Here is a 24,388-nt window from a genome sequence, read left to right as displayed (position 1 = left end):
CTTGTGCTTTCTAAAGCTTCCTGTTCGTGACGTCACCCCGCCTTCCATTGGACAGATTACACACATGATTCAGAGTGTGGACAATGCAGAAATGCGTTGTGACGCAGTTTGAGTTCCTGAAAGGGAACACTCGATTTCTTGCAAAAGCCTATACTTTTCTCAAAATCCTTAGTTCATCTCTCAAAAGAAAGTATTTGTGTCAATGAACATGTTATTCCCATCAGAATGAACTTCCCTTCATAGTTGTTCACAAACAAGATCATCTAAATGTTTAGTCATGTTGTCAGTATGATGGGGCACTGTTTCAGGATTTCTTGATATAAATCTGACTTTGGATTACAGTGACTGACAATGCACAAATAATTACTTCCTTCTGTTTGCCATCTATGAGTTTCAGCAGCACAAATTAATTTATTTAATTGCATATTTGATTTATTTATTTATTTATTTATTTTTATATTTATTATCATACTGTGCTATACACGTGGCTGTTCGTTTCTTGGTTGTTCCTCCATTTTCAGAATTTATAATTCTTTGTTTTGCTCTGTCTGTATACACTCTCCAAGAAGTTTTGGGGGTTAAGACTATTCCAGTGAAACTAAAATAATATATATTTTAATCATCTTGACATAAACAACTGATAATGTAGAAAACAGCAGACAATTGTACACAATTGATTAAATGAATGTACAAAACCATTTACAATTTGATCAAAAATAAAAGAAATGTTCTTATGATGAGCACGAGTGACTAAATTATGTAGAGGTTGAACAAGTAGTTTTGAGAATTTCATTTCCGATTTGACAAATGCTTAAAAACAACTGAGAAAAACTGTATTATAGTTTATTATTATTTCTGACTGACTGATTGACTTATAGTTGGGGCATAGAGTTAAAGAGAGAGGCACAGAAAGAGAGAGAAAGAGAGAGAGTTGGGATAAAGATGAAGTTATAGAGGTGGGAGAGAGAGAGAGAGAGAGAGAGAGAGAGAGAGAAAGAAAGTTGGGAAGGAGATGAAGTTATAGAGGTGGGACAGAGAGAGAGAGAGAGAGAGAGAGAGAGAGCAGTTCCTGTGGGCCACTGAACACTCAATATCATTGTATCTGCACATGTCGTAGGACGGAGTGGATAACCATGTGGATGCTGAAGGGATTCTCAACTTTGGTTCACCAGATTCTTACGGAATGACCTTAAAGCTGTGGTTTTGAAAATTCTTTTTGGAGGGATTAGAGAGAGCCACTCGCGGATCACCCGTTCCTGCGCGCAAAGCGGACTTTTTAAACATTTATTTATTTATTTTTTTTTTTTTACCTTTTTTGAAACCTTCTTTTGGCATATTGAATCGGATGTAACTCTGTTGAAAAGAGATCTTTTACTCCTGTAAATGATGGCGCGCTCTTTTCTTCTGACTTTCTCTGCGCTGCTGCTGCACCAATGCGTGTGTGTAGCGGGATCTCACACAGCACCCACACACACTCAGCACGCGCGCGCAGTCAGCAGACACAGGTGAGGACACCTTCAACTCTAGACCCCCAAACCCTGAACCCTGAACCCTGTAAAAATATAGAGGGAATTCTGGTAAAAGAGGACCCAAAATGATTTGTTTCATGCATGAGTTCATTCTTGAGAATTTACTACGTATATGACGTCATATTTGTGGGCGTGACTTACTGCATTCCAATACTGGGATCAGAATAATCAATGAGAAGTATAAATGATCATCTAGGTCTAGTTTATGAACTTGATTTGTTGCTTATGTGGCCATGAGACCTGTTTTTCTTCAGTCCCACTACTTGGGGATGTATTCTGCCTACCATCCTAATGCATTACACTAAAACGTATTTTAGAATCAAATTGTGAAATGAAGAAAGACAGGGAGGAACATTAGGAACGATACAAAAGAGGGAAGTGAGTGAGAAAGAGAACTTGAATGAGGAGAGGATGAGTGCCACCGTGGAAGAGTTTGGCCTGAAGGAAGACAGGGAAGTAGGTCATTCAAGGTTAATACAAGTTATATACACCTGTATTGCATTAAAAAACTTTTATATTGCAAAATAAAATTTGTATGAAGGGTTTTGTTTATCCTTTGAAGGATTGTAGGGTAAATGTTAGTTAATGTGAATCTCACACAAGCCCAATTCCAAAAAGTTGTGTAAAATGTAAATATAAACAGATTTGCAAATCTCATATTTCCATATTTCATTCAGAATAGAACATTGAAAACATATTAAACGTTCAAATTGTGAAACTGTACCTTTTAAGGAAGAAATTAAGGAATTTTGAATTTAACGGCTGCAACACGTCTCAAAAAAGTTGGGATGGGTCAACAAAAGTCTGGTAAAAACAAGTGTTATTAAATTACACCGTTTCAATTTCAATTCACTAAATTTACAAAACATTTGAAGACATGATGCTAATGTAAACATGGCCCTGTCCCAACTTTTTTGAGACCTGTTGCAGCCATCAAATTCAATATCATATTATATATCTTAAGATTGCATATATTCTTAGTTTAAACATTTGCTCTCTCTCTCTCTCTCTCTCTCTCTCTCTCTCTCTCTATATATATATATATATATATATATATATATATATATATATATAGAGAGAGAGAGAGAGAGAGAGAGAGAGAGAGAGAGAGCAAATGTTTAAACTAAGAATATATGCAATCTTAAGATATATAATATGATATTGAATTTGAGCATGGTAAATAAAATATGTAAAATTTCTGACTCTGAGTACAATAAGTCACGGCAGCAGGTGAAGAGGGATGGGGCTAAAGCTATGGAAAAGGCATATGAGGAGCTGTATGAGATGTTGGACACTAAGGAAGGAATAAAGGATTTAAACTGATTGTCCAGGCAGAGGGACCGACCTGGGAAGGATGTGCTGCAAGTTAGAGCAATAAAGGATGAAGATGGAGATGTGAGGGAAGCTGATGAATGTGGGGAAATTAGAGAGTGAGAAATTTGGATGGTGTGGAGATGGTGAAGCAGGAAGTAGATAGGATTAGTAAGGAGAAAGTAAAAGCAGTGATTAAGAGGATGAAGTGTGGAAAGTCGGTTAGACCAGATGACATATCGGTAGAAGCGTGGAAGTCAGGTGTGTCAGAGAATTATGTGAGGGTGTTGCAGGACATGTATGAGGACAGTGTGACAGCAGTGAAGTGTGCAGTAGGAACAACAGACTGGTTCAAGGTGGAGGTTGGACTGCATCAAGGATCGGCTCTGAGCCCTTTCCTGTTTGCAGTGGTGATGGACAGGTTGACGGACGAGGTCAGACAGAAGTCTCTGTGGACTATGATGTTTGCGGATGATATTGTCATTTGTAGTGAGAGTAGGGAGCAGGTTAAGAAGAGTCTGGAGATGTGGAGGTACGTGCTGGAGAAAAGGGGAATGAAAGTGAGAAGGAGTAAGACAGAGTACATGTGTGTGAATGAGAGGGAGGGCAGTGGAGTGGTGCAGTTGCAGGTACCTGGAGTCAATAGTGCAAAGTAATGGAGAGTGTGTTAGAGAAGTAAAGAAAAGTGTGCATGCAGGGGGAAGTGGGTGGAGACGAGTGGCAGGAGTGCAAGAGTAAAAGGGAAAGTTTATAGGACTGTGGTGAGACCTGCAATGTTGTATGCTTTAGAGACAGTGGCATTAAACAAAAGACAGGAGGTGGAGCTGGTGGTGGCACAGCTGGAGATATTAAGATTTTCATTGAGAGTGACGACGATGGACAGGATTAGAAACAAGTTAATTAGAGGGACAGTGCATGTAGGACGTTTTGGGGACAAAGTGAGAGAGGCCCGATTGAGATGGTTTGGACATGTGCAAAGTAGGGACATGGAGTATATCGGTAGGAGAACGCTGAGAATAGCGCCACCAGGAAGGAGAAAAAAAAAAGGCCAAGGAGGAGGTTTATGGATGTATAAGACAGAAGTATAAGACAGAGTAGTATAGAAACAGATGATCTGCTGTGGCGACCCCTAATGGGAGCAGACAAAAGAAAAAGAAGAACAAGAACAAGAAAACTGGAAAACAAAGCCTGGTTTTAGAATAACATGCACCTCAGGGATTCCATGGCCAACCAGAGCAGCAAGTTTAAAACCATTCACCAACAAGCAGGTCAGTCTCAAAAAGAGTGGCTGAAAGGGTGCTCACTCAGAGGAGCATGATGATGTGACGCTATTTTAAGCATCATCTAAATATATTGCATCCGGTATTGCATCTGAAATGCATGTTAATAAAATAGTTTAAAATAGTTGAGTGAGTGACTCAAAAATACTCTAATTAAATGAAAATAATTAATTTGTGCTGATCAGTTTTGTAGAATTAGCTCAGGACTGTTGTTCTATGCCCTTCTATTGTTTTAAACAAGTAATAAAAACCTTTTATTACTTTTTTCATTTATTTTATTTTAAAACTTTAACAGCTACTTACTACTACTGTTCCTTTAGTTGTAAATAGAACAATGTCTTCTTTTTTATGAGAAACTAGTATGTAGGCATATGAGAAAATGTTCCATGAAGTGTCTTTGATATATCATTTCAAACAACTGTAGCTGGTTGACAATGGAATTGTCTGTGAAATAAAATTTCATTTCAAATTGTTTTAATGACAGCAACAAAATCTGGCACTTAATATTAGTTTATTTTGTATATAAAATATATGAGCTACAATGAGCAAAAAAAGGAACATATATTTTGTTTTTGTACAATCAACATGTTTTCCATTAGACATTTAAATCATCCATCATGATGGTTGGAAAAAAATGATTGCAATTGTTCATGTTATTGTCAAGAATTTTACAAACAACATTTGGCAGACACCCTTACCTTCTGATCAGAAGTCCAATGTCTTAACCACTGTGCTTCCACTTCCCAGTATAAAGACAGAGACTCTATACTCTATACCAGGGGTCACCAACGTGGTGCCCGCAATGACCACATAAGTAGTCTTTTCTAAAAATAGCTGTTTCCTACTTTGTTAAATCATTGTTGATAATTATTATGAGAAATCATTAACATGATCAGTGTCTTCACATAGATGAGTATCATTAATTATTAATAATAACATATAATAAAAGGTAAATTGAGCAAATTAGTTATCTCAGATCAAACTAAAAACTGTGTGTATCAAACTGGTAGCCCTTCACATTAATCGGTACCCAAGAAGTAGCTCTCAGTTTCAAAAAGGTTGGTGACCCCTGCTCTATTCAGACTCTAAACACAAAAGATTTTTTTTTCAAACTATTCTTTATTAACTTTAACTAGTGTTGTGTGTGAATATTGAAGAATATCTGCACGTTTTGAAATGTTCTAAAAATACCCATCTAATACCAACAACCATGCCATGGTTAAAGGCACAGAGATCGCTCTTTTTTCCATTCTGATGTTTGATGCAAACATTAGCTCCAACCCACATCTGTATCGGTTAATGCATTGCGCTGCTGCCGATTGGCTGGTTGGATAACTGCATGGATGCACAGGTGCACCAATAAAAAGCTTAATTCATATGTAATGGTTATGGTAGTGTACTCCGAATTCGAAGGTTCACAAGTTAAAATCCCAGCCCTACCAAGCTGCCACTGCTGGGCCCTTGAGCAAGGCACCTTAACCATTACCTGCTCAGTTGTAACTTTCTGGATAAGGAATGTATCAAAACTCATAAATGTAAATGTATGTAGCAAGACGTCTGTCTATTTGGTTTGTGACTTGAAAATCCATATCAAGTTCCTAATGTCTGCTCAGAAGTCACTAAATGGGTTTAAATAGTCTGGTTAGTGAATAGACTGTTTACTGAATAGTGTATTTAGCTGTACACTCTGCCCAGCCCTCACCATAAATAAGCAGACTTGACATCTGTAGCAAAAACATAAAAAGTTATCAGAGTTTCCATCAACTTGACAGAGCTGCTTGTAAAACCTGCCCTTTTTTGGCTTTGGTCGTCTCAAAGAGCACAGTGTACAGAGGGATTAGCTGCAGTCCTTAACTGCAACCACGGGCTGATCTTTTTATAGAAAGAATGCCACTTAAGACTGTTTGTTGGATCACACTTTTATTTGAACAGATTTGTGAAATATGACATAGCTAACAGTAGAGTTAGCTCCTAACACCTTTCTCTCTCCATCTCTCTTTTGGTATTTTAAGTGCTTAGGACTGTGTTTGGCCTTCCAATGGATGTAACGTGCCTGTCTAAAACAAGAACTTATGTAAGATGAAGAACATGAGAGAAGATGTTATCTGTGACTGCCTCACCCCCGCAGTCAAAAATAAAGGTTAAAGCTTAATGGTTTGGGGTTGTTTTAGAGCTGGGAAGGTTGGAGAATGAGTCCAGCTATCATACTTCAACACTGTGCAATTACTTCTGTACTTCATCTTATTTTAACTGACTTCACCATACAACAAGACAACGACCCAAACCATACACACAGAAAAATTAAGATACAGGAATGTACCTAAAAGACCTACAAAAATGCTTTGTCGCTCCAGCAGTACAGCAATGTACCTCTGAACATTGTTACATTTTTGCACCTTGTTTGTATCTCTAAAATACTATTGATGCACCCCTAGTGATATATATTACATATATATATATATATATATATATATATATATATATATATATATATATATATATATATATATATATATATATATATATTATGATATATTATAATGTTATATAAAAAAGGTACATCTTTATTATTATGGGTTCATAAATGTTCTTTTAGAGGTACAAACAAGAAAGTACAAAAATGTACCACTGTTCGGAGGTACTTTGTTGTTCCCTGCCCTGTGTATGTCCAAGCTCTATATGCATTATAGAGAGTAAACATTCGCCTGAAGTGTCATCTATCATGGAATGACCTTCCCAGTCACCTACATCTCGTGCCTAAATCCTATTGAGCTGCTTTTGGATGAACCGGATCACAAGGTCAAAAATAAATCTTTAACTAGTAAAGAACAAGTGAGATTTATAAGAAAGTATTTCAGCTGAATGTTTGAAGAAACAAACTGTTGCGTAACCAGGAGTGTGTAAAGCTGTTATTCACATGCATGTGTCTCTTTGAAGCCATAAAAGACCTTCTATAGGTAATGTATAGCATGTTTATATTTTGTTAATTTGGATGGTTTTAATTCAACTTCTTTGGCAGAATAACATCTGGCGAGAAGTAAAATCTTTAACTAGGTTGTGCCAGTCATAGTGTTTTTTCAATCTTTAGTCTGTAGATGTAGACAGTATTTTGTACCAACTAGCTCTCTGCTACTTAATAGTCCAGTGATTTTCAAATTCTTTTAGGCATACATTACTACTACAGTCTCTAACCCTCTTTAAGACTTTTTAATGAGTCGTTTGATGTTTGCCAGGAGCAAGGTTTATCTGAAACTTCACAGGGAAATGGACAGACAGCACTTGAGATAAGAACACATGGTTTTAAACTTGAACAAATTTATTCCTGACTGTCGTGTAAAACATTAATTTGGTGGTAAAGCTCTGGCAAAGTAAAGCTGATAACAACAACTCAGAAGGGGTCTTTCTCAGAAAGGGGTTTGTTACTAATAATACAATACTGCGGGGGGTATGTGGCAAGAAGCTGTCATTGTGAAACTTAAGGAGTGTTCGACATTTAGTTGCAATTGGCCATGGTCAGACTTCAGTTTAACTAGTTCCATGGTCAGAAGTTTTCCCTGTGGTAGCATGTGATTGCTTAACATACAAAAAGGGGAGCGTTTCTACAAACCAGATTCAGACAAAGTATAAAAAAAAAGATGGAATTACGTTTTGGAAGTTTGTCCTTGTGCAACGTTATCAATATCGACCTTCTGGCCCATTTGCCTTCAAGTAAACAATGCTTTAATTTTTCATCCCCTGTCCCACATCCCCAAGTGGACTCAGTGGAACCCGTTAGTGGTGGGGACACCCCTCAAAGATATAGAGGCACGTGTCCCACTGCTCGGAAACAGTTTATAATCAGCTCCATAGCTAATGAATCATCTGTGCCAATACTGGAAGATTTTACCAAAATATTTTTGGTAACTTTTGCATTTAACAAATGAAAACATTACCACTATATTTAATCCTTTTCAGCAGACAGTGAAGACATCCAAAGCTACTTAGTGTTCACTACATTTTTTTTTATAGAGCGCATTTAACAATATACATTGTCTCAAAGCAGCTTTATACAGATAAATTAGTTATAAATATGTATAAACAAGTGCTTTAAAGTCTTTATGAATAAATAAATTCTCATACTAGTTCACTAATCCAAAGGCTAAAATACCTAATAAGTGCTCATTTAAGATTTTTTTGGCAGAAGTAAGTTTTTTCGTCATCATTTAAAGACTTTTAGGTATGCAGCTACTTGGGCATCATGGGGATGTTCATCCCACTAGCACGCTCCCAGAGCAGAACTTCATTGTACCTTGGAAGATGGTGGGATTAGTCGATTAGTGATAGAGAATAACCTTGATTACTTAGTTAATAACCCTTGCTTCAGGATATGAAAAAACTTCTAAAGGAAGCTTGCCTTATAAGTAATGATTTTAGGATGACTTATTTGACACTGATTTATTTCTAAGGAGTAAAAAAAATCTGACCCCAAACCAGTAGACCCTACACAAAGCCTAAGCTGCTTTGTTACAGACTTCATTTCAAGAGTGATTTTAATAGTGAGGTTTTGGGCCCTAAAGGGTAGAGGCACTGGTCTGATTTGTTCTTTCAAAGAACCTGTCAGTGTCTTGCCCAGTAGGGTGGGAGAGGCGAAATCAGACATGAGACCATCAAAGAGTTCTTAAGTGTGACCTGTATGCCTTTTGTTGACCTCCAGACCTTTGCTTTTCTCTAAACTACACAAATGGAAAAATAACACTTTTGACAGGCCTTTGAAGACTTTGTATACTTAATCAGCAAGCTCATTGTGGCAAATGAACAGATCACAGAGGTTCCAGCTTTTGAATAGTTGTTGATGTGGTTGAGTTAACGTATGTTTATTCAAATTTTTGCTTTGGTGCACAAGTCTGTCTGCCATCACTTTTCATTTAGCTTGTATTCAGTTCCTAAATTGTGTGTGTGTGTGTGTGTTTGTGTGTGTGTGTGTGTGTGTGTGTGATGTCACAGCCTCTAAAACAAACTAGTGTTTATAGGAAATTATTTTGAATGCAGGATTTGCACTGTTGGTGTGGCTTTGTCATGAGATGTAAGTTTGCTTGTGTGTAAAACATTATGCTGACAGGATTCTGGATTGACTGAGATTATCTGCCCTTGTGTGTAAATGAATGTGTTATCGTGTGTGTGTGTGTGTGTGTGTGTGTGTGTGTGTGTGTGTGTGTGTGTGTGTGTGTGTGTGTGTGTGCGTGCCATGTAATGGACTGCTGTACCCCCTGGGGTGATTTCACATGGGGTGCCACAGGCTTGATGAATTTGAAGACTAAGGAATCACTCAGGCAAGCCAATGACTGATGTTGAAAACTCTTACAAAGGGAATCAGTCATATTTTATAACACATATATAATCATTCAACCATTACTCTTCATGACTTGCAATCTTATTTCAATCTTCAAATCTTTTTGGCCTCATTCTAAGAATAAAATACTAAGCAAGAGCAGATTGTGTAAGATTATTATGATTGTTTTAAGATTTTCTATTAATTTTTTTTCTTACTTAGTTAAAAGTCAGAGACATCATTTGATGCCTTGTATTTTTTTAAGAATTTTAGCTGTAATAACTGGTTTTTAGTTTGCCTATGAAAATGCTCAATAATTAGACTTGTTTTATGTCAACAACAACTAATTTATTTAAAACCTAATACCAAATTAAATATACTTGTTGTTGTGCATCATTACTACTATGTTTTACACGACAATCTACATTTCAACAAATAATTGATGGCAATGCTCAATAATGTGTGATCTGGATTTTATTAGTATTCTTGTTTTTAATTTAAATGCTTTGTAATATGTTATATGATATAAAATATGATAACAATTCTCAAATTAAGGTAAATTTTATTGTTTAATTGCTCTGTTTTTTTTCACACAAATTTAAAAAAGCAAACTGTTTAAAAGAAATAATAATAAGCTTGTTTTAAGTTAATTAGTCTAAATCAAATGCTCAGAATACATTTTTATTGCTTATTTTAAGACATTTAGCTCTTTTATAAAGCTCAATTATGTTTTCTTATTTCAAGAAATCTTACCAAGTGTAGCCTTCTAGGCTTCTACAAGGAAAAGCTTGAGGCCTTGGCACAAGATCCTCGTAAGCGCCACAATATATTTTCTTCACTACTCAACCCCCCTGCCACACCTGCTCCATCCTCCCTGACTGCTAATGACTTTGCCTCCTTCTGTTATGAAAAGATTAAGAAAATCTGCCCTTCAGCCACTGCTAGTAATCTTGGGTTAACTATGGACAATCAACTGTCCTTCTTCTCACATTTCGCTTATGTGGCTCGTTCCTGTCGATTTCTTCTCTACAACATCCGAAGGATTCAATCATTTCTGTCCACACATGCTGCCCAGGTGCTTGTTCAGTCTCTTGTCATTTCAAGACTGGACTACTGCAACTCTCTGCTGGCAGGTCTTCCTCTGAACGGTTTTCATCTACTGCAAATCATCCAAAACGCAGCTGCACTACTTGTGTTTAATCTGCCCAAGTTTTCCAACACCACCCCACTGCTGCGCTCCCTTCACTGGCTTCCAGTAGCTGCATGTATCAGATTCAAAACACTGATGCTTGCCTACAAGGCCAAAAATGGACCAGCACCATCTTACCTCAGAGACCTCATCACACCTTGCACTGCACCACGCTGTCTGAGATCCTCCAGCACTGCTCGACTGGTACCACCTTCTTTCAGAATAAGAGGTAAGTATACGTCAAGGCTCTTCTCTGTTCTTGCACCGAAGTGGTGGAATGAACTTCCCCTAGATGTCCGTACAGTGGAGTCCTTGGCTATCTTCAGGCGATGGTTGAAGACCTACCTCTTCCTGAAACACTTAAATAACCACTTTCCAAGTTTGCTTTGTAGAATTTAAGAGTATATTTATATTAAGTTTGTAATCTAGTGTACCAGTGGAGATATATTAATAGCTAGAGACTCAAAGCACTTTTGTATGTTGCTCTGGACAAAGGCATCTGCTAAATGCAGCAAATGTAAATGTGTAATTATCTTACTGCACTGGCAGATCATTTGACTTGTTTTTAGTCTGTATCTTTTTAAATAATGCATGTATTTATTATACTTATTTTTTTAGTGTAAAATGTTTAATTCAGGGTAAATGGGTAGGTAGGTGGTAGATCAGTGGTTAATTTACAGTATTTGGATCAGAATGTCATGAGTTCAAATTCCAGCCCAACTAAGCTGCCACTGCTGGGTCCTTGAGCAAGGCCCTTAACCCTCAAATTCTCGGTTTTAGGTGGCGCTGGTTAAAAGCATCTGCCAAATGCCATAAATGTAAATGTAAATAGTGATCTAAAAGAGCAGACAGAATAAGTTAGGTTTACCGGGATGGGTGGATTTCTGAACCTGAACACACAATTGTGCTGAATAAGGTATAAAGTTGTTGGCAAGACTCAAACTATGACAGAGCATAAATGTTTTTGCTTTGTGGTTGCCAGAGAGATTTCCTGCTTGGAATAAGAGTGTTTAGGCATTGTTGAAGGAAAAGGGAGGGTTTGATGATCAATAATAGAAAACATATTAATAGATTCTGTAGGTCATGCCAAGAACAGATATTTTGGTGGGCAGAGGTTTAAGTGAAAAAAGAGAATAGCACCATTACTATTTTTTTGCACCCAAAAGCAGTCATACACTCACCCACACACACACACACACACACACACACACACACACACACACACACACACACAAGGCACATGTACAGTGAGACACAGATGTTTCGACTTTGCTGTTGAAGGCATTGCCAAATCTTTTTCCAGTGCACAGCCCCCAAGGTGTGACATGTTGTGTGGCCTGAGTTGTGGGTTATTTGTGTTAGTGTGTGAAGCCTTTCCTGTTACCATAAACCAGTCTGGTCATTCTTCTCTGTAAGTTCTCTTTGGAATTTCTTGAAATTGGGAAAACATTCTGATGCTAAATGGGAACATAACCCGAAGCTCTTGAGCTGTAAGCATGTGATTTTATACATTTGTGATGTTTCAGCATGTTTGATGATGACCAAGCAAAATGTATATATTATGTAGTTACTATCCCTGTGCCTTTTATAAAGAAATCAGTTAATAAGATTTTTTTTGTGTACTAAATATTTTGCATTATTTAACAACAATAAACATCCTCTTTTGTGTGTGTTTGTGTGTGTGTGTGTGTGTGTGTGTGTGTGTGTGTGTGTGTGTATACATGAAAGAGAGATTATAGTGAACATTACAGCCTTACCTCATTCTTAATCTTTATATGTTAATATGTAACATTCTTAATGTGTAACATTCTGAATATGTAATAGTTACGCATCACTGAAGCAGATCCTACATGGCCTTTGGCACACCTTGTTGTCTTAATAAATATAATAATTGTTATATAGAGAATAAAGGCCAGGGGCTCAAGCTTTTCCCCCAGGGGTGATCTTTGCTTATGCCTGCTGGGTGTCTTAAAACCACTCTGAGCTTTTTGTCAGGCATCTCTAATCACAGGCGAAAGGAAACTGGATGTTGATTACCCTGAACTTATAGATGGGTGTGTGTATGTGTGTGTGTGTGTATATATATATTTTTTTTTTTTTTTTTCAACAGTAACTTTTTTATTTTGCCATGTCTATCGACAGGAACTGGTGTGCTTATGTGGTAATGAAAACCGTTAGCTGTGTTATGGAGGATGGAGTGGAGACCTTTGTAAAGCCTGAATACCAGCATTGTGGTTGGGGCCAGTGCACTCGTGTTGTGGTGTAAGTATATTGCTCTGTTTGTCAGAAATATGGATCCAGTCTGCACGGGCATTAATAGTGTCTGTCAAAAGTGGGGAAACACCTATTTTTTATGGATTTTGAGAGGCACATGTATGTTCTTTTTGTTACTATGCAACAAACTAGTTCATTTATTAGTATGCAGACACACTTTGACCAAACAAATATATAAGTGTGCAGATGTTACACTTTATTTTCATTGAAAAATCCTCCCTTAGCATGAATAACAGCTTTTTACACTCTTGCCATTTTGGTTTCTTCAAACTTTCTGCCAAAATACTTTGCTGTGTCTCTTATAAAACTTGCTAAAGCTGTTCTTCTCTTGTTCAAGATTTCTTTCTGACCTTGTGATCCAGTTCATCCCAGAGCATTTCAATAAAATTTAGGTGCAGTGACTGGGCAGGCCTTTCCATGACAGATAACAGAGCTTGGACATGTGCTTTAGCCCACTGTATGGTCAAGTTGGTTTAAATAAGATGCAGTTCAGATGAAACTGAAGTTTGGAATGGTAGCCATATTGGTCCAGTATTCCTTTCACCAGGTAACCTACATCTTTATATAATACATTGCTATTTTCTCCAAATATAAACTGGTTCTAATAAAGTGGAAGGTTTCATCCAAAACCTACTGTTATCGCCCAAGGTGACAGTTTGCTAAAATAACTACTAGCAAATTACAGAGTTTGTTGCATAGAAACAACAGGAACATGCATTTGTCTCTAACAATAAAATACTAGGTGTTTTTAATGTACAGCACAGTACAGTATTTCTCTCTATTGGTCACATAGCACATAAACATAAAATCATTAGTTATTGCCTTGAAAAAAGGTAACATTTTCACTGAAGTCAGCTCCCAATTAATTTTTTTTTCTAATTTTTAACCAGCGGCACAAAGTGGATCATTAAAATGTAATTAGTTTTTAAATAGGCTTTATTAATCTTTATTAAACTCTATTCATCCTAAATTAGGGAAGCCCAAATGTTCAGGCTCAAATTTGACTCATTTCCTGTGCTTTCTCTTTTCACGACTCGTAAAACTATTGCGAATATTCTAAAGGCAGAGTAGATCCCTCTATCCACCTCTATGTGTTTAAATATGATATAAAATAAAAAATACATTAAATATTAGAATAAGATTCTAATGACAGCAACAAATTTATGTTTTGTTTGATTTAGAAGTACTATAAACACACATTTTACAAATAGTAATGTACAAATTATATTTACAAATAAAAAAAATGAAATGTGTTGTTTTTTATTTATATGAATTCACAGTCCCAGTGACATTTTGCTTTAAATAAAACAGCAGTTTCTCTTTGTGATGTACTTATGTTACCATAGCTTTGGAGAAACTCCAAATAGTGTACTATTATAATATGCTGAACAAAATTATAAGCGCAACACTTTTGTTTTTGTCCCCAAAAAAGAGCTAAACTCAAAGATCTGACTTATAAATATAACCCTAATGAACAACTTTGGGATAAAATGGAATGCTGACTACACCCCAGACCTCACCTACATCAGTACCTAGCTTTACTAACGCCCTGGTAGCTGAATAAGCACAAATCGCCACAAGCATATTTTTAAATCTGGTAGAAATCTTCCCCGAAGCGTAAAGATCATATATCACTGAATAGAGATTTAATGTGGAATGGGATGTTGCAAAAAAACCACAACATACCATTCTTGTAGTTAGGCGTCCACAAATGTTTGTCCAGATAGTATATAGTACTTACAACCTGGTTATGATCCACCAGTGCAAAATGCAAATACTTGGAATGTTTCCCCTGGTCTTAAGATTTTGTTCAGGAGTGTATATATACATGGAAAACCTACTTACAGTGCTACTTACAGAGTTGTCCTGTAGCCACTCCTTTGTTATCTAGGCTTTGTTCAGGTCATTGTCGAACCCCAGTCTAAGTTCCAGAGCGCTCTAGAGCAGGTTTTCATCAGGGATGTCTCTGCACATTGCTGCATTCATCTTTCCCTCAATCCTGACTAGTCTCCTAGTTCCTGCCTCTGAAAAACATGGATGGTGTTGGCCAGGTGATGAGTGGTGCCTGGTTTCTTCCAGACATGATGTTTGGCATTTCAGTCCAAAAAGTTAAATCTTTGTTTTTCATGGTTTGCCTTTTTGGCAAACTCCAGGTTTGCCTTTTACTGAGGATTGGCTTCTGTCTGGCCACTCTATTATGCAGGCCTGATTGGTGAAGTGCTGCAGGGATGATTGTTCTGGAGCTCCTTCACAGTGACTATTGGGTTCTTGGTCACCTCCCTGTCTAAGGCCCTTCTCCCCCGATTGCTCAGTAACCCTGGTTCTAAACTTTTTCCATTTACAGATGATGGAGGCCACTGTGCTCTTTGCGACCCTCTAATGCTGCAGAAATTTTTCTGTCCTCTTCCCCAGATCTGTGCCTTGATACAATCCTGTCTCGGAGGTCTACAGAGAATTCCATGTATTTTATGGCTTGGTTTGTGTTCTGATATTCACTGTTAACTGTGGGACCGTATAAAACACTCCAATCAAGTGGACTCCAATCAAGTTATAGAAACATCTTAAGGATGATCAGTGGAAACAGGATGCACCAAAGCTCAATTTTAAGTGTCATGGCATAGGCTGTGAATACTTATGTACATGTAATTTTTAGTTTTTTAAGCTGTAATAACTTTGCAAAGATTGCAAAAAACTTCTTTCACATTGTCATTATGGGATATTGTTTGTAGAATTTTAGGAAAATAATGAATTTAATCCATTAAGGGATAACGCTATAACAACAAAATATGTTGACAACTTTGGTCTTTCAAAGCATTTTTAATTATTTTAAAATATGTTTTTATAATCTATACATTTCTTACTTAATAGATATCGGACATTCAGAAGGCCAAAGTACAAAATTTCTTACAAAATGGTGACACAGATGGAATGGAAGTGTTGCAATGGCTACTCAGGGGAAGACTGCAGCAACGGCCCCAATGATGACACACAGGTCACCAATGGTGCACCTTCAACATCTGGACCTAGTCCTGGGAATGAACAGAAGGGTGGAGAAGGTACAAAAATGACTTTAAAACGTTACCATAGCTTTGGAGAAAGCAGTTTTTTATAGTTTACTGTTATATACTGACCAAATTTATAAACGCAACACTTTTGTTTTTGCCCCCATTTTTCATGAGCTGAACTCCACAGAACGATCTAAGACTTTCTCTCTGCGCACAAAAGGCCTATTTCTCTTAAATATTGTTCACAAATCTCTCTAAATCTGTGTTAGCAAGCACTTTGCCGAGAAAATCCATCCGCCTCACAAGTGTGGCATATCAAGATGCTGATTAGTCAGCATGATTATTGCACAGGTGTGCCTTAGGCTGGCCACAATAAAAGGCAACTCTAAAATGTACAGTTTTATCACACAGCACAATGGCACAGATTTTGAGGGAGCATGCAATTTGCATGCTAACTGCAGGAATGTCCACCAGAGCTGTTGCCCATGAATTTAATGTTCATTTTGCCAGGCATTCTTTCCCCCTCCTCTTCAGGCTCTAGACCAGGACTTAACCGACTGTGTTCAGTGCGAGCAATCTACATATATGTTCCCAGAACTGTCTGAGAGCAGAGTGGATTGCGGATGCTATTTCAGACCCCTCTGGTCTTCCTGCTCCTTCTGGGTCAAAGCTCACTTGATTAGGAGTATGGCAGACTCTAAGGCTTTGTCCTCTGGAGTTTCCCTCCAAGACATCTGCAACGCTATGGGCTGGTCCACCCCGCTGACCTTGTCAGGTTTATTGCCTTGACCTCAGTGCCACTCCTGGCCACTCTGTCCTTTGACTTAGCTGTGCTTATCCACACTAGGCAGAGATTGGTCAGTCCGGTGTGATTGAACTCTTGTTGCCAAAGCGTTGTTGACGCAGCTCGAGTTTCTGAAGGGAACGTCTCCAGGTTACGCATGTAACCATGGTCCCCTCATGGAATGAGACACTGCAGGTTTCACTTAGTGTGATTTTTGTAGCTTCCTTATCATGATGTCACCCCGCTGGTGACGGCGCACTTTCCATTGGACTGATTGCACATGTGATTCTGAATGTGGACAACGTGGAAATGGTCACAAAGCATTGTTGACGAGCATCTTGTTCCCGTCAGGGAACCATGGTTAAAAAAAATATATAATAAAATTTTACTTGTCAATAGACCTTATTTCAAAAGCAAGTGAATGAAACAAGTAAACTGTTATCACACTAAACTGCATATGTAGCTTAATATGAACAAACATTTGCAGAGATTTTATTTACAGTAAACGGAATAATTTCTGCATTCTTTCTTTGCCATGAAGAACAATTTTCTCCACCATATGGAATAATCAGGGGTTGCTAGTAGTACATATTCAACAGAGCTCGATATCCATGGTTTATGCTTTCTCTATCTCTTAGCTCTAATTATATCTTCTAGCACTTGATGACATTTGATGTATCAAAGCTGGCATATGTGTGTTTACAGTATCAAGAATATCAGATGATAGAGGTTGAGTAGGAATATGCCCCACAGACATGCTTTTCTATCATATCCATTCTGCTTGAGAATAGAACCATGCCACAGAAGTTGTGAGACAATTAACAAATAAAAGCATTCCTATAATTGTTGTGTTTTTGCCTTTCTCAGAAAGAGGAGAGAGTGATAAAATCAGACAACTTGAGAAGAGGATTGAAAGCTTGAATAAAGAACTTCGTGACATGCAGTCCACCTTACAGGGAGTGAAGCAAAAAGTCCACGAGGAGTCTCGTTGGTCACAAGGAGTCCACATTAGTGGTCAGAACCCTGCTGATGCAGCCCAACCTGAAATGAGAGAAACCATTAATAGCATTCAGACTAAGCTGGACCTGCTTGACAACATGACACAAGTACATGACAGGACTCTAATAAGTATTAACAACCATCTGGTCAGTGGCAATGGTGTAGGCAACGAGCTAGACAGAGGAGGTCAGTATAGTACGCTGAAGGATGAGATCCTCCGTGAGCTCGAGCTTCGCATCACACTGTCCTGCTCTGCCTGCCAGAGTGGTGTCGAGAGCATTCGGCAGCAGCAGCAGGAGGACAGGGAGAGAATCCGTGCCCTAGAGAAGCATGTAAGTGTCATGGAGCAGCACCACAGGCAGACAGTGGAGGTTTTGCAGAGAGATCTGACTCACTCAAAGAGCTGCTGTGATTCCATCGTGGACGTCGAGAGGCGGATCGGAGCACTTGAGAAGAAAGTCAGTTCCGGCGTGGAATTGTATGATGTTCTATATGAGCGCATTGAAAAAGAGTTGAAAGGGATCGCAGGGAATCCAGGACAAGTAAATATATCAGAAGAAAAGCTAAACAGCCACCTAAGACACTTGGAGCGTCGGCTCAACGGAACAGTGAGGAAAGCTGTGCAAAAATGCTCTCACACCGAGACCACTACGAAGCATTTTGTCGAAAGAGAAATCAGCAAGATACGGGAGTCTGTCCACGATCAAAAACAATTTCAAAATCAAACAATTTCTAAGATCGAACTCAGCATGAGAGAAATAAATAATTCCGTTACTGACCACACAGATCGCGTGAACGAGTTGGAAAACAAGACGTCGGTTTTGGACAGCAGGTTGACGTCAGCGGTCGCGTTGTGTGCAGATATGTGTTCGACACAAAGCCAAGCAAATAAGACCGTGGAGTTTGTGAAAGCATTGGAATGGAAAGTCATTGCCAACACGGAAGACATCCATAGGTTTGACACTAAGCTGAAAGATCTTTCCGTGTCTGGTGACTCTATGATGAACCGCATTTCAGACCTAAGCCACAATGTTGAGGAGATCACAGCTCTCATGGGTGACAATGGTGAGAATTTGAATAGGCTTGTCACAGAAGTTGAGATCTTAAGTATTAACTGTTCTGCTTTCGGTGACATTGAAAAAGAAATTGGCAACTTGAGAAACACAACCATCAGCACCTTTGGGCTCTATCAAAATGAACTCACTAACTTGCACAGAAAGGTGATCTCTGATGAAAGTGCATGCTCACAGGTCTGCTCCAACTTGCAGGAGGAAGTGGGCAAACTTAAAGAGGAAGTGGAAAAGTGCAAGGACCTATACCAGATTAGTATGACTGAACACAAGGAACACATCCATGGTCAGATTAATATAACTAGCACATTAAAAAAGGATCTTCAGTCCATTCAAGGTGAGCTCTCAGGAATCAAACTGACCTTTAGCTCTGTTAATGACACCCTGCAGGGATTAGGGCACACTGTTCACAGCCATGGCAACATAATAGCTGACCTGGGTATTTCCAAGAACAAAATTGTTTTGCAAATTAGCAAGATCCAAGAAGGTCTAGATGAGCACATTGACGGCAGCCAGGAACAGTTCAAGAACATTAGTCATGATATTCAGAAATTTACTAGCAGTCTTTTGGTGGAAATAGGGGAGTGTAAACAGGGCGGTCAGGACCTTGAGGAAAGGCTTTTGACAATGGAGAATGTTTGTGGCAGACTGGAGTCACGTTCAGAGAATCTGGAGCAGATCTTGACAACAATAAGCGGACAGGTTTCCGGACTTTGGACATTTGTTAATGGACTCAATACGACCCTCATTACTCAGAGGGAAGCCATACACAACATTGAGAGTGTTCACTTGGAGGATATTCATCGCAAGATGAACAGTCTCAACGCCACACTACTGGACTTCCTAAACGATTTCCTGACCTTTACTGAGCAGAATTTTACTGGTATGTAGCCAAAAACAATGTTACTAAACAAGATGTTCTGTTTTTAAAAAACTCTTATAACTGGAAATCGAATAATAGCTGTATAAATGGGGCCAGTATGCAAGAATATTTTGCTCAATTACTGTAAATTCATTTTTTAATTAGCTGTACTTTATATGTAATACCTTTTTTTGTATTCCACTACTTTTCAATTTGAACAGTGTTAAATGAGAAGCTGTGACAAGAACACAAGCGTAACCCCACATTACTGGTATCTTAATAAATGTATGATACACAGGAGAATGGATCACTGAACTGCATCCATTATACACATACACATACTTGAACTTTTGATTAATTATTTCATACAAAGCAAGAATTTTTGTACGTTCACTCAAATACAAAAATGGCTTACTTCACATTTCACAAAAAATGCACACTTTGTGTTACGCAATGTAGACTAGTACCTCTAAGAAAAACATTTTTAGAAAAACAATTTATTATGAATTATGGATTGATGAATGAAAAATATATAGGAATCTTAAGAACTATTTTTTTCCATGTTTGCATTACCAAAATGAATTCTGCTATCCTTGTACCAATATATCCATGAACCTAATTTAAAACAGTATAATTTCGTTCAGCTAATTAAGTAATATCGTTATGTGACAAGATTTTTTACTTTATGATACGATGGTCTAGACATAAACACAACCAGGACCAGGATTAAAAAGTTACTGAAAAAGAACAAATAAGCAAGTCATCCGAGATTGAGCATTACATCCAACCTTATTGACATAACAGTATTCCAAATGAACGAGTCATACCCTAGACAAACAAAAATCCTGTACATTCTCAAATCAAGCTAATTCTGACAATATTAGATTGGATTTTTTTTCCACTTTTTTTATTATAGGACCTCCAGGACCACAAGGAGAGAAAGGTCATCAAGGTTTACCAGGTCCAATAGGGCCACCAGGCAGAGAAGGTCCTCAAGGTATACCAGGAAACGAAGGACCAATTGGTCTACCAGGTACAAAAAGGAGAACTCTCTCTGCCTGTTTTATTTGCTACAGACTTTATTTACTATTTAAATCATCAAATGTCTTTGTATTGCTTTGCAGGTCCAAGAGGTGAAGAAGGTTAGTTTTTTTTTTTGACCCATTATCCTGCTCAGACAACTCACAGAGGTGAAGTTCTTACAGAAAACCTAGAAAGAACAAAGAAAATGCTTTTTATAAGACACAAGTAAAGCTTTGTTCATACATAGCGACGAAGCGAACAGAGATCAATCATTTTTAAATGTGACCACTGGTTGGAAATGCGGACGTGTGTAGTGACATGAAAAAGTTAATGCAAATACGGAGAGTAACTTGGTGCATCGACTACCAGTGGAGATAAACATTTAAATCACATTGATCTGTCTCCTGGTTTGAAAATTGCAAACCAAGTGAAAAAAGTAGGGATGTTTCCTGGTGACTTCATAGTACAGAGTGACAATGTGTAATCATAACTTACTAAGCAAAGCAGGAAATAGTTTTCAGGGTAGATTAAATACAACCCCAGTTTCAAGGTTAGACACTGTAAAATAAAAAAATTAAAAAAACCAGAATGCAATGATTTGCAAATCTCATAAACCCATATTTTATTCACAATGAAACATAGAAAACATATCAAATGTTTAAAGTGAGTAAATATATAATTTTAAATTCGATGGCTGCAACAAATCTAAAATAAGTTATGACAGGGCAACAAATGTATGGAAAGTTATATTCAAATTAAACAGTTAAAGACACATTTTGCAACTATGTAGGTTACCGTAGGACAACAGGTCACCAAGATGATTGGGGATCAATTGCGTATCTTTGAGAAGCAGATTCTCTCAGAAGAAAAGCTTGGCAGAGATTCAACAAACTGTGAAAGACAATTTCCTAATAATGTTCCCCAACATAAAAATGCAAAGCAGTTGAAATATTTGGCAACTGTGGACATCACATTCTCCGGACTAAAGAGGAGAAGGACGATCAGGCTTGTTATCAGTGCTCAGTTCAAAAAGCCGTATTTCTGATGGTATGGGAGTGCAATAGTGCCTGTGGAATGGACAGCTTTCACATCTGGAAATCAATGCTGAATGGGTTTTAGAGCAACAAATGCTAACATCCAGAAAACAAAACAATGCTAACTGTATACTGCATCTATGACAATAGCATGACTTATAGGAGAAGACGCTGGGAGCTGAACTGACCTGCCTGCAGTCTTGACCTTCCAACTTTTGAAAACTTTTGCCGCATCTTGTAACGAAAAACTCAACAAAGGACACCTAGAACTGTTGAGCAGCTAGAATTCTGTATCAGGCACATATAGGACAACATCCCTGTCCCATAACTTCTCCTCACTTTCCAGATGTATAGGGACAGATGCTTCACAGCGGTTAACGTGGCCCTGTCCCACATTTTTAAGACCTTTTGCAGCCATCAAATTCAAAATGACCCTATTTTATCCTTAAAATTTTATATATTCTCAGTATATTCTTCATTCTGTTTTATTGTGAATATAACACAGATTTATGACATTGCAAATCATTGCATTTTGTTTTTATTTACATTTTACACAGTGTCCCAATGTTTTTGGAATTGGGGTTGTACTAGGGATGCTGGCATGACACGATACATTTATAATGTGTGCACGTAATTTTGACTCGACAGGTCCTCCAGGAGATGATGCAAAAGTACCACGGCTGTCTTTTTCAGCAGCTCTTACACAACCACAGGTCGGTGCAGGCACCATTGTTTTTAATAAGGTCTTTGTCAATGAAGGGATGTCTTACAGTCCACAAACAGGTATGTGGGCATCACTGGCAGTTCTCTAGCATATATTACCTTCTGTTTTTCAATAGACATTTTTTATGATAACTGTAACTGAATAAAATATAAAATAATGTCTTTCTTAAAGATAGATGTGCTCATTTCTTACAGGTATATTCACAGCCCCGGTGAGTGGCCGTTATTTCTTTAGTGCAGTCCTAACTGGGCAGAAAAACGCAAAGATAGAGGCGGTGTTGTCGAAGTCGAACTACGGTATCGCGCGTGGAGACTCGACCGGGTACCAGCCCGAGGGTTTGGAGAAGCCTATGTCTGAAACACGAAGAACTCCAGGATCTCTGGTCATTTTCAACATCATACTTCCTCTAAAGGTGGGAGACACTGTGTGCATTGACCTGGTCACAGGGACTCTCGCTGATTCCGTCGAACCTCTTACCATGTTCAGTGGGATGCTGCTGTATGAGAATATAGATGCTGTGTTATAAGAGTGAGAAAGGATTGGTTAAAATATTGGATTTTGGATTTTAATATTTCTTTTTCAACAATTTTGTACTGTCTTAGTGACTTTTAGTGAAATTTGTAACTACAAAGCTCTTTTTTTTTTTTTACTACAAAGATTTTTTCTTTAAAACCATCCAAAATATGTTGTTAGATCTAAGGTTTTTTTTATGTTTGTGTCTTAAAATTATTTAGCAAAGAATCGAGAAAGAGAAAGAGAGATCAAGTCAGTCAAGTGTGTTTGTAGAAGTGAACAAATTTGCTTGTATGTGCTTAAGGTTCCATTCATTTTTTCCCCCTCAAATAGCCATAATAACGCAGCCCTTATTTTGCCATAAAACTCCATATTTGGGAGGGAAAGAGTTCACTCTTGTGTTAATGTACTTCACTGGGAAATAACAAGCCAGCAAGGACAGCAAAAAATAGTATCGCATGCTCTAAAAGAAACAGTTCAGATATGAAATAACAGAAGCTATGAGAAAGCCTGCTTTTGTAAACCATAAAAATGTCAGCATGCTGCTGTTGGTTTTGTCATGTTTTTTTTTTTTACTGTTTCCTCAACCTTGAACTTACCATGCAGGCAAGATAAATAGCTCACGTACTGTACAGCAGGCTAAAGCTTTGAAGTTCAATGTTTTTTTTAAGTGCATTAGAGGAGCATACGAAACATCTTTATGGTCTGAGACCTGTGAGAAAATTATAAGAACATATACTCATTTCTTTTAGCTAATTATACTGAGAGAGAGAGAGAGAGAGAGAGAGAGAGAAATGAGAAAAAGGAGCCAGACCCTTTAATTCACTCCCTCATTCACTCGCTTTTTCATGAAGCATAATTTTTCAGAAAGATTGCTGGTTCCTGGGCTTGGAACTTGTAATAAATGTGACATTTGTTTTATATTTTAAAAGCTCAATGTTTTTATACGGTATTGCTGTGTATCAAATGCAGTCTAAGAAACTAATTTGTTACCAGATTTCAGTTGATTATTTTATATATATATATATATATATATATATATATATATATATATATATATATATATATATATAATTTTTGTGAATTTGAAGTTTTTAACATTTTGAAAAAAGGACACTTTTATAGGCATTTGTGTTATTTGTGCGTTTTTAAATAAATAAAAACAAAGATTTATATACCTGTCTCTCTCTCTCTCTCTCTCTCTCTCTCTCTCTCTCTCTCTCTCTCTTTTATATTTTTTACATATAGTTTCATGAACATGTGATCAATGCACCGCACATTTCTGTTTCACACTTTTTATTACAAATATAAATAATAGCACACATTTCTTCATAACGTCCTTTTTTTTACTTAACTATAAATAAAATCAACTCTATAGAAACCTTTTTTTTTTTATTACTAAACATTTGTTTTCATGATGCACAAAGTCTCAAATCAAGCACCGAAATCTGACATGATATGACATGGCAATTAAAACCGTCCA

The 24,388-nt window shown here is 37.6% G+C and overlaps 1 protein-coding gene across 1 annotated transcript; it reads left to right on the top strand.

The window, feature by feature from the left end:
- Positions 1 to 1,043: 1,043 nt before the first annotated feature.
- On the top strand, positions 1,044 to 23,890 carry emilin1a (elastin microfibril interfacer 1a). Its single transcript, XM_046836355.1, has 8 exons — positions 1,044 to 1,505; positions 12,760 to 12,879; positions 15,760 to 15,947; positions 17,548 to 19,632; positions 20,528 to 20,644; positions 20,736 to 20,753; positions 22,317 to 22,451; positions 22,587 to 23,890. Exons 1-8 carry the CDS (start codon positions 1,384 to 1,386, stop codon positions 22,916 to 22,918), a joined length of 3,117 nt encoding a protein of 1,038 aa, XP_046692311.1. The 5' UTR covers positions 1,044 to 1,383; the 3' UTR covers positions 22,919 to 23,890.
- The last annotated feature ends 498 nt before the right edge of the window (positions 23,891 to 24,388 follow it).

Source organism: Silurus meridionalis, chromosome 23 (assembly GCF_014805685.1).
Source record: "Silurus meridionalis isolate SWU-2019-XX chromosome 23, ASM1480568v1, whole genome shotgun sequence".
Taxonomy (NCBI): domain Eukaryota; kingdom Metazoa; phylum Chordata; class Actinopteri; order Siluriformes; family Siluridae; genus Silurus; species Silurus meridionalis.
The sequence above is the reverse complement of the archived record's forward strand: the minus strand, read 5'-3'. Positions and strand labels throughout refer to the sequence as shown.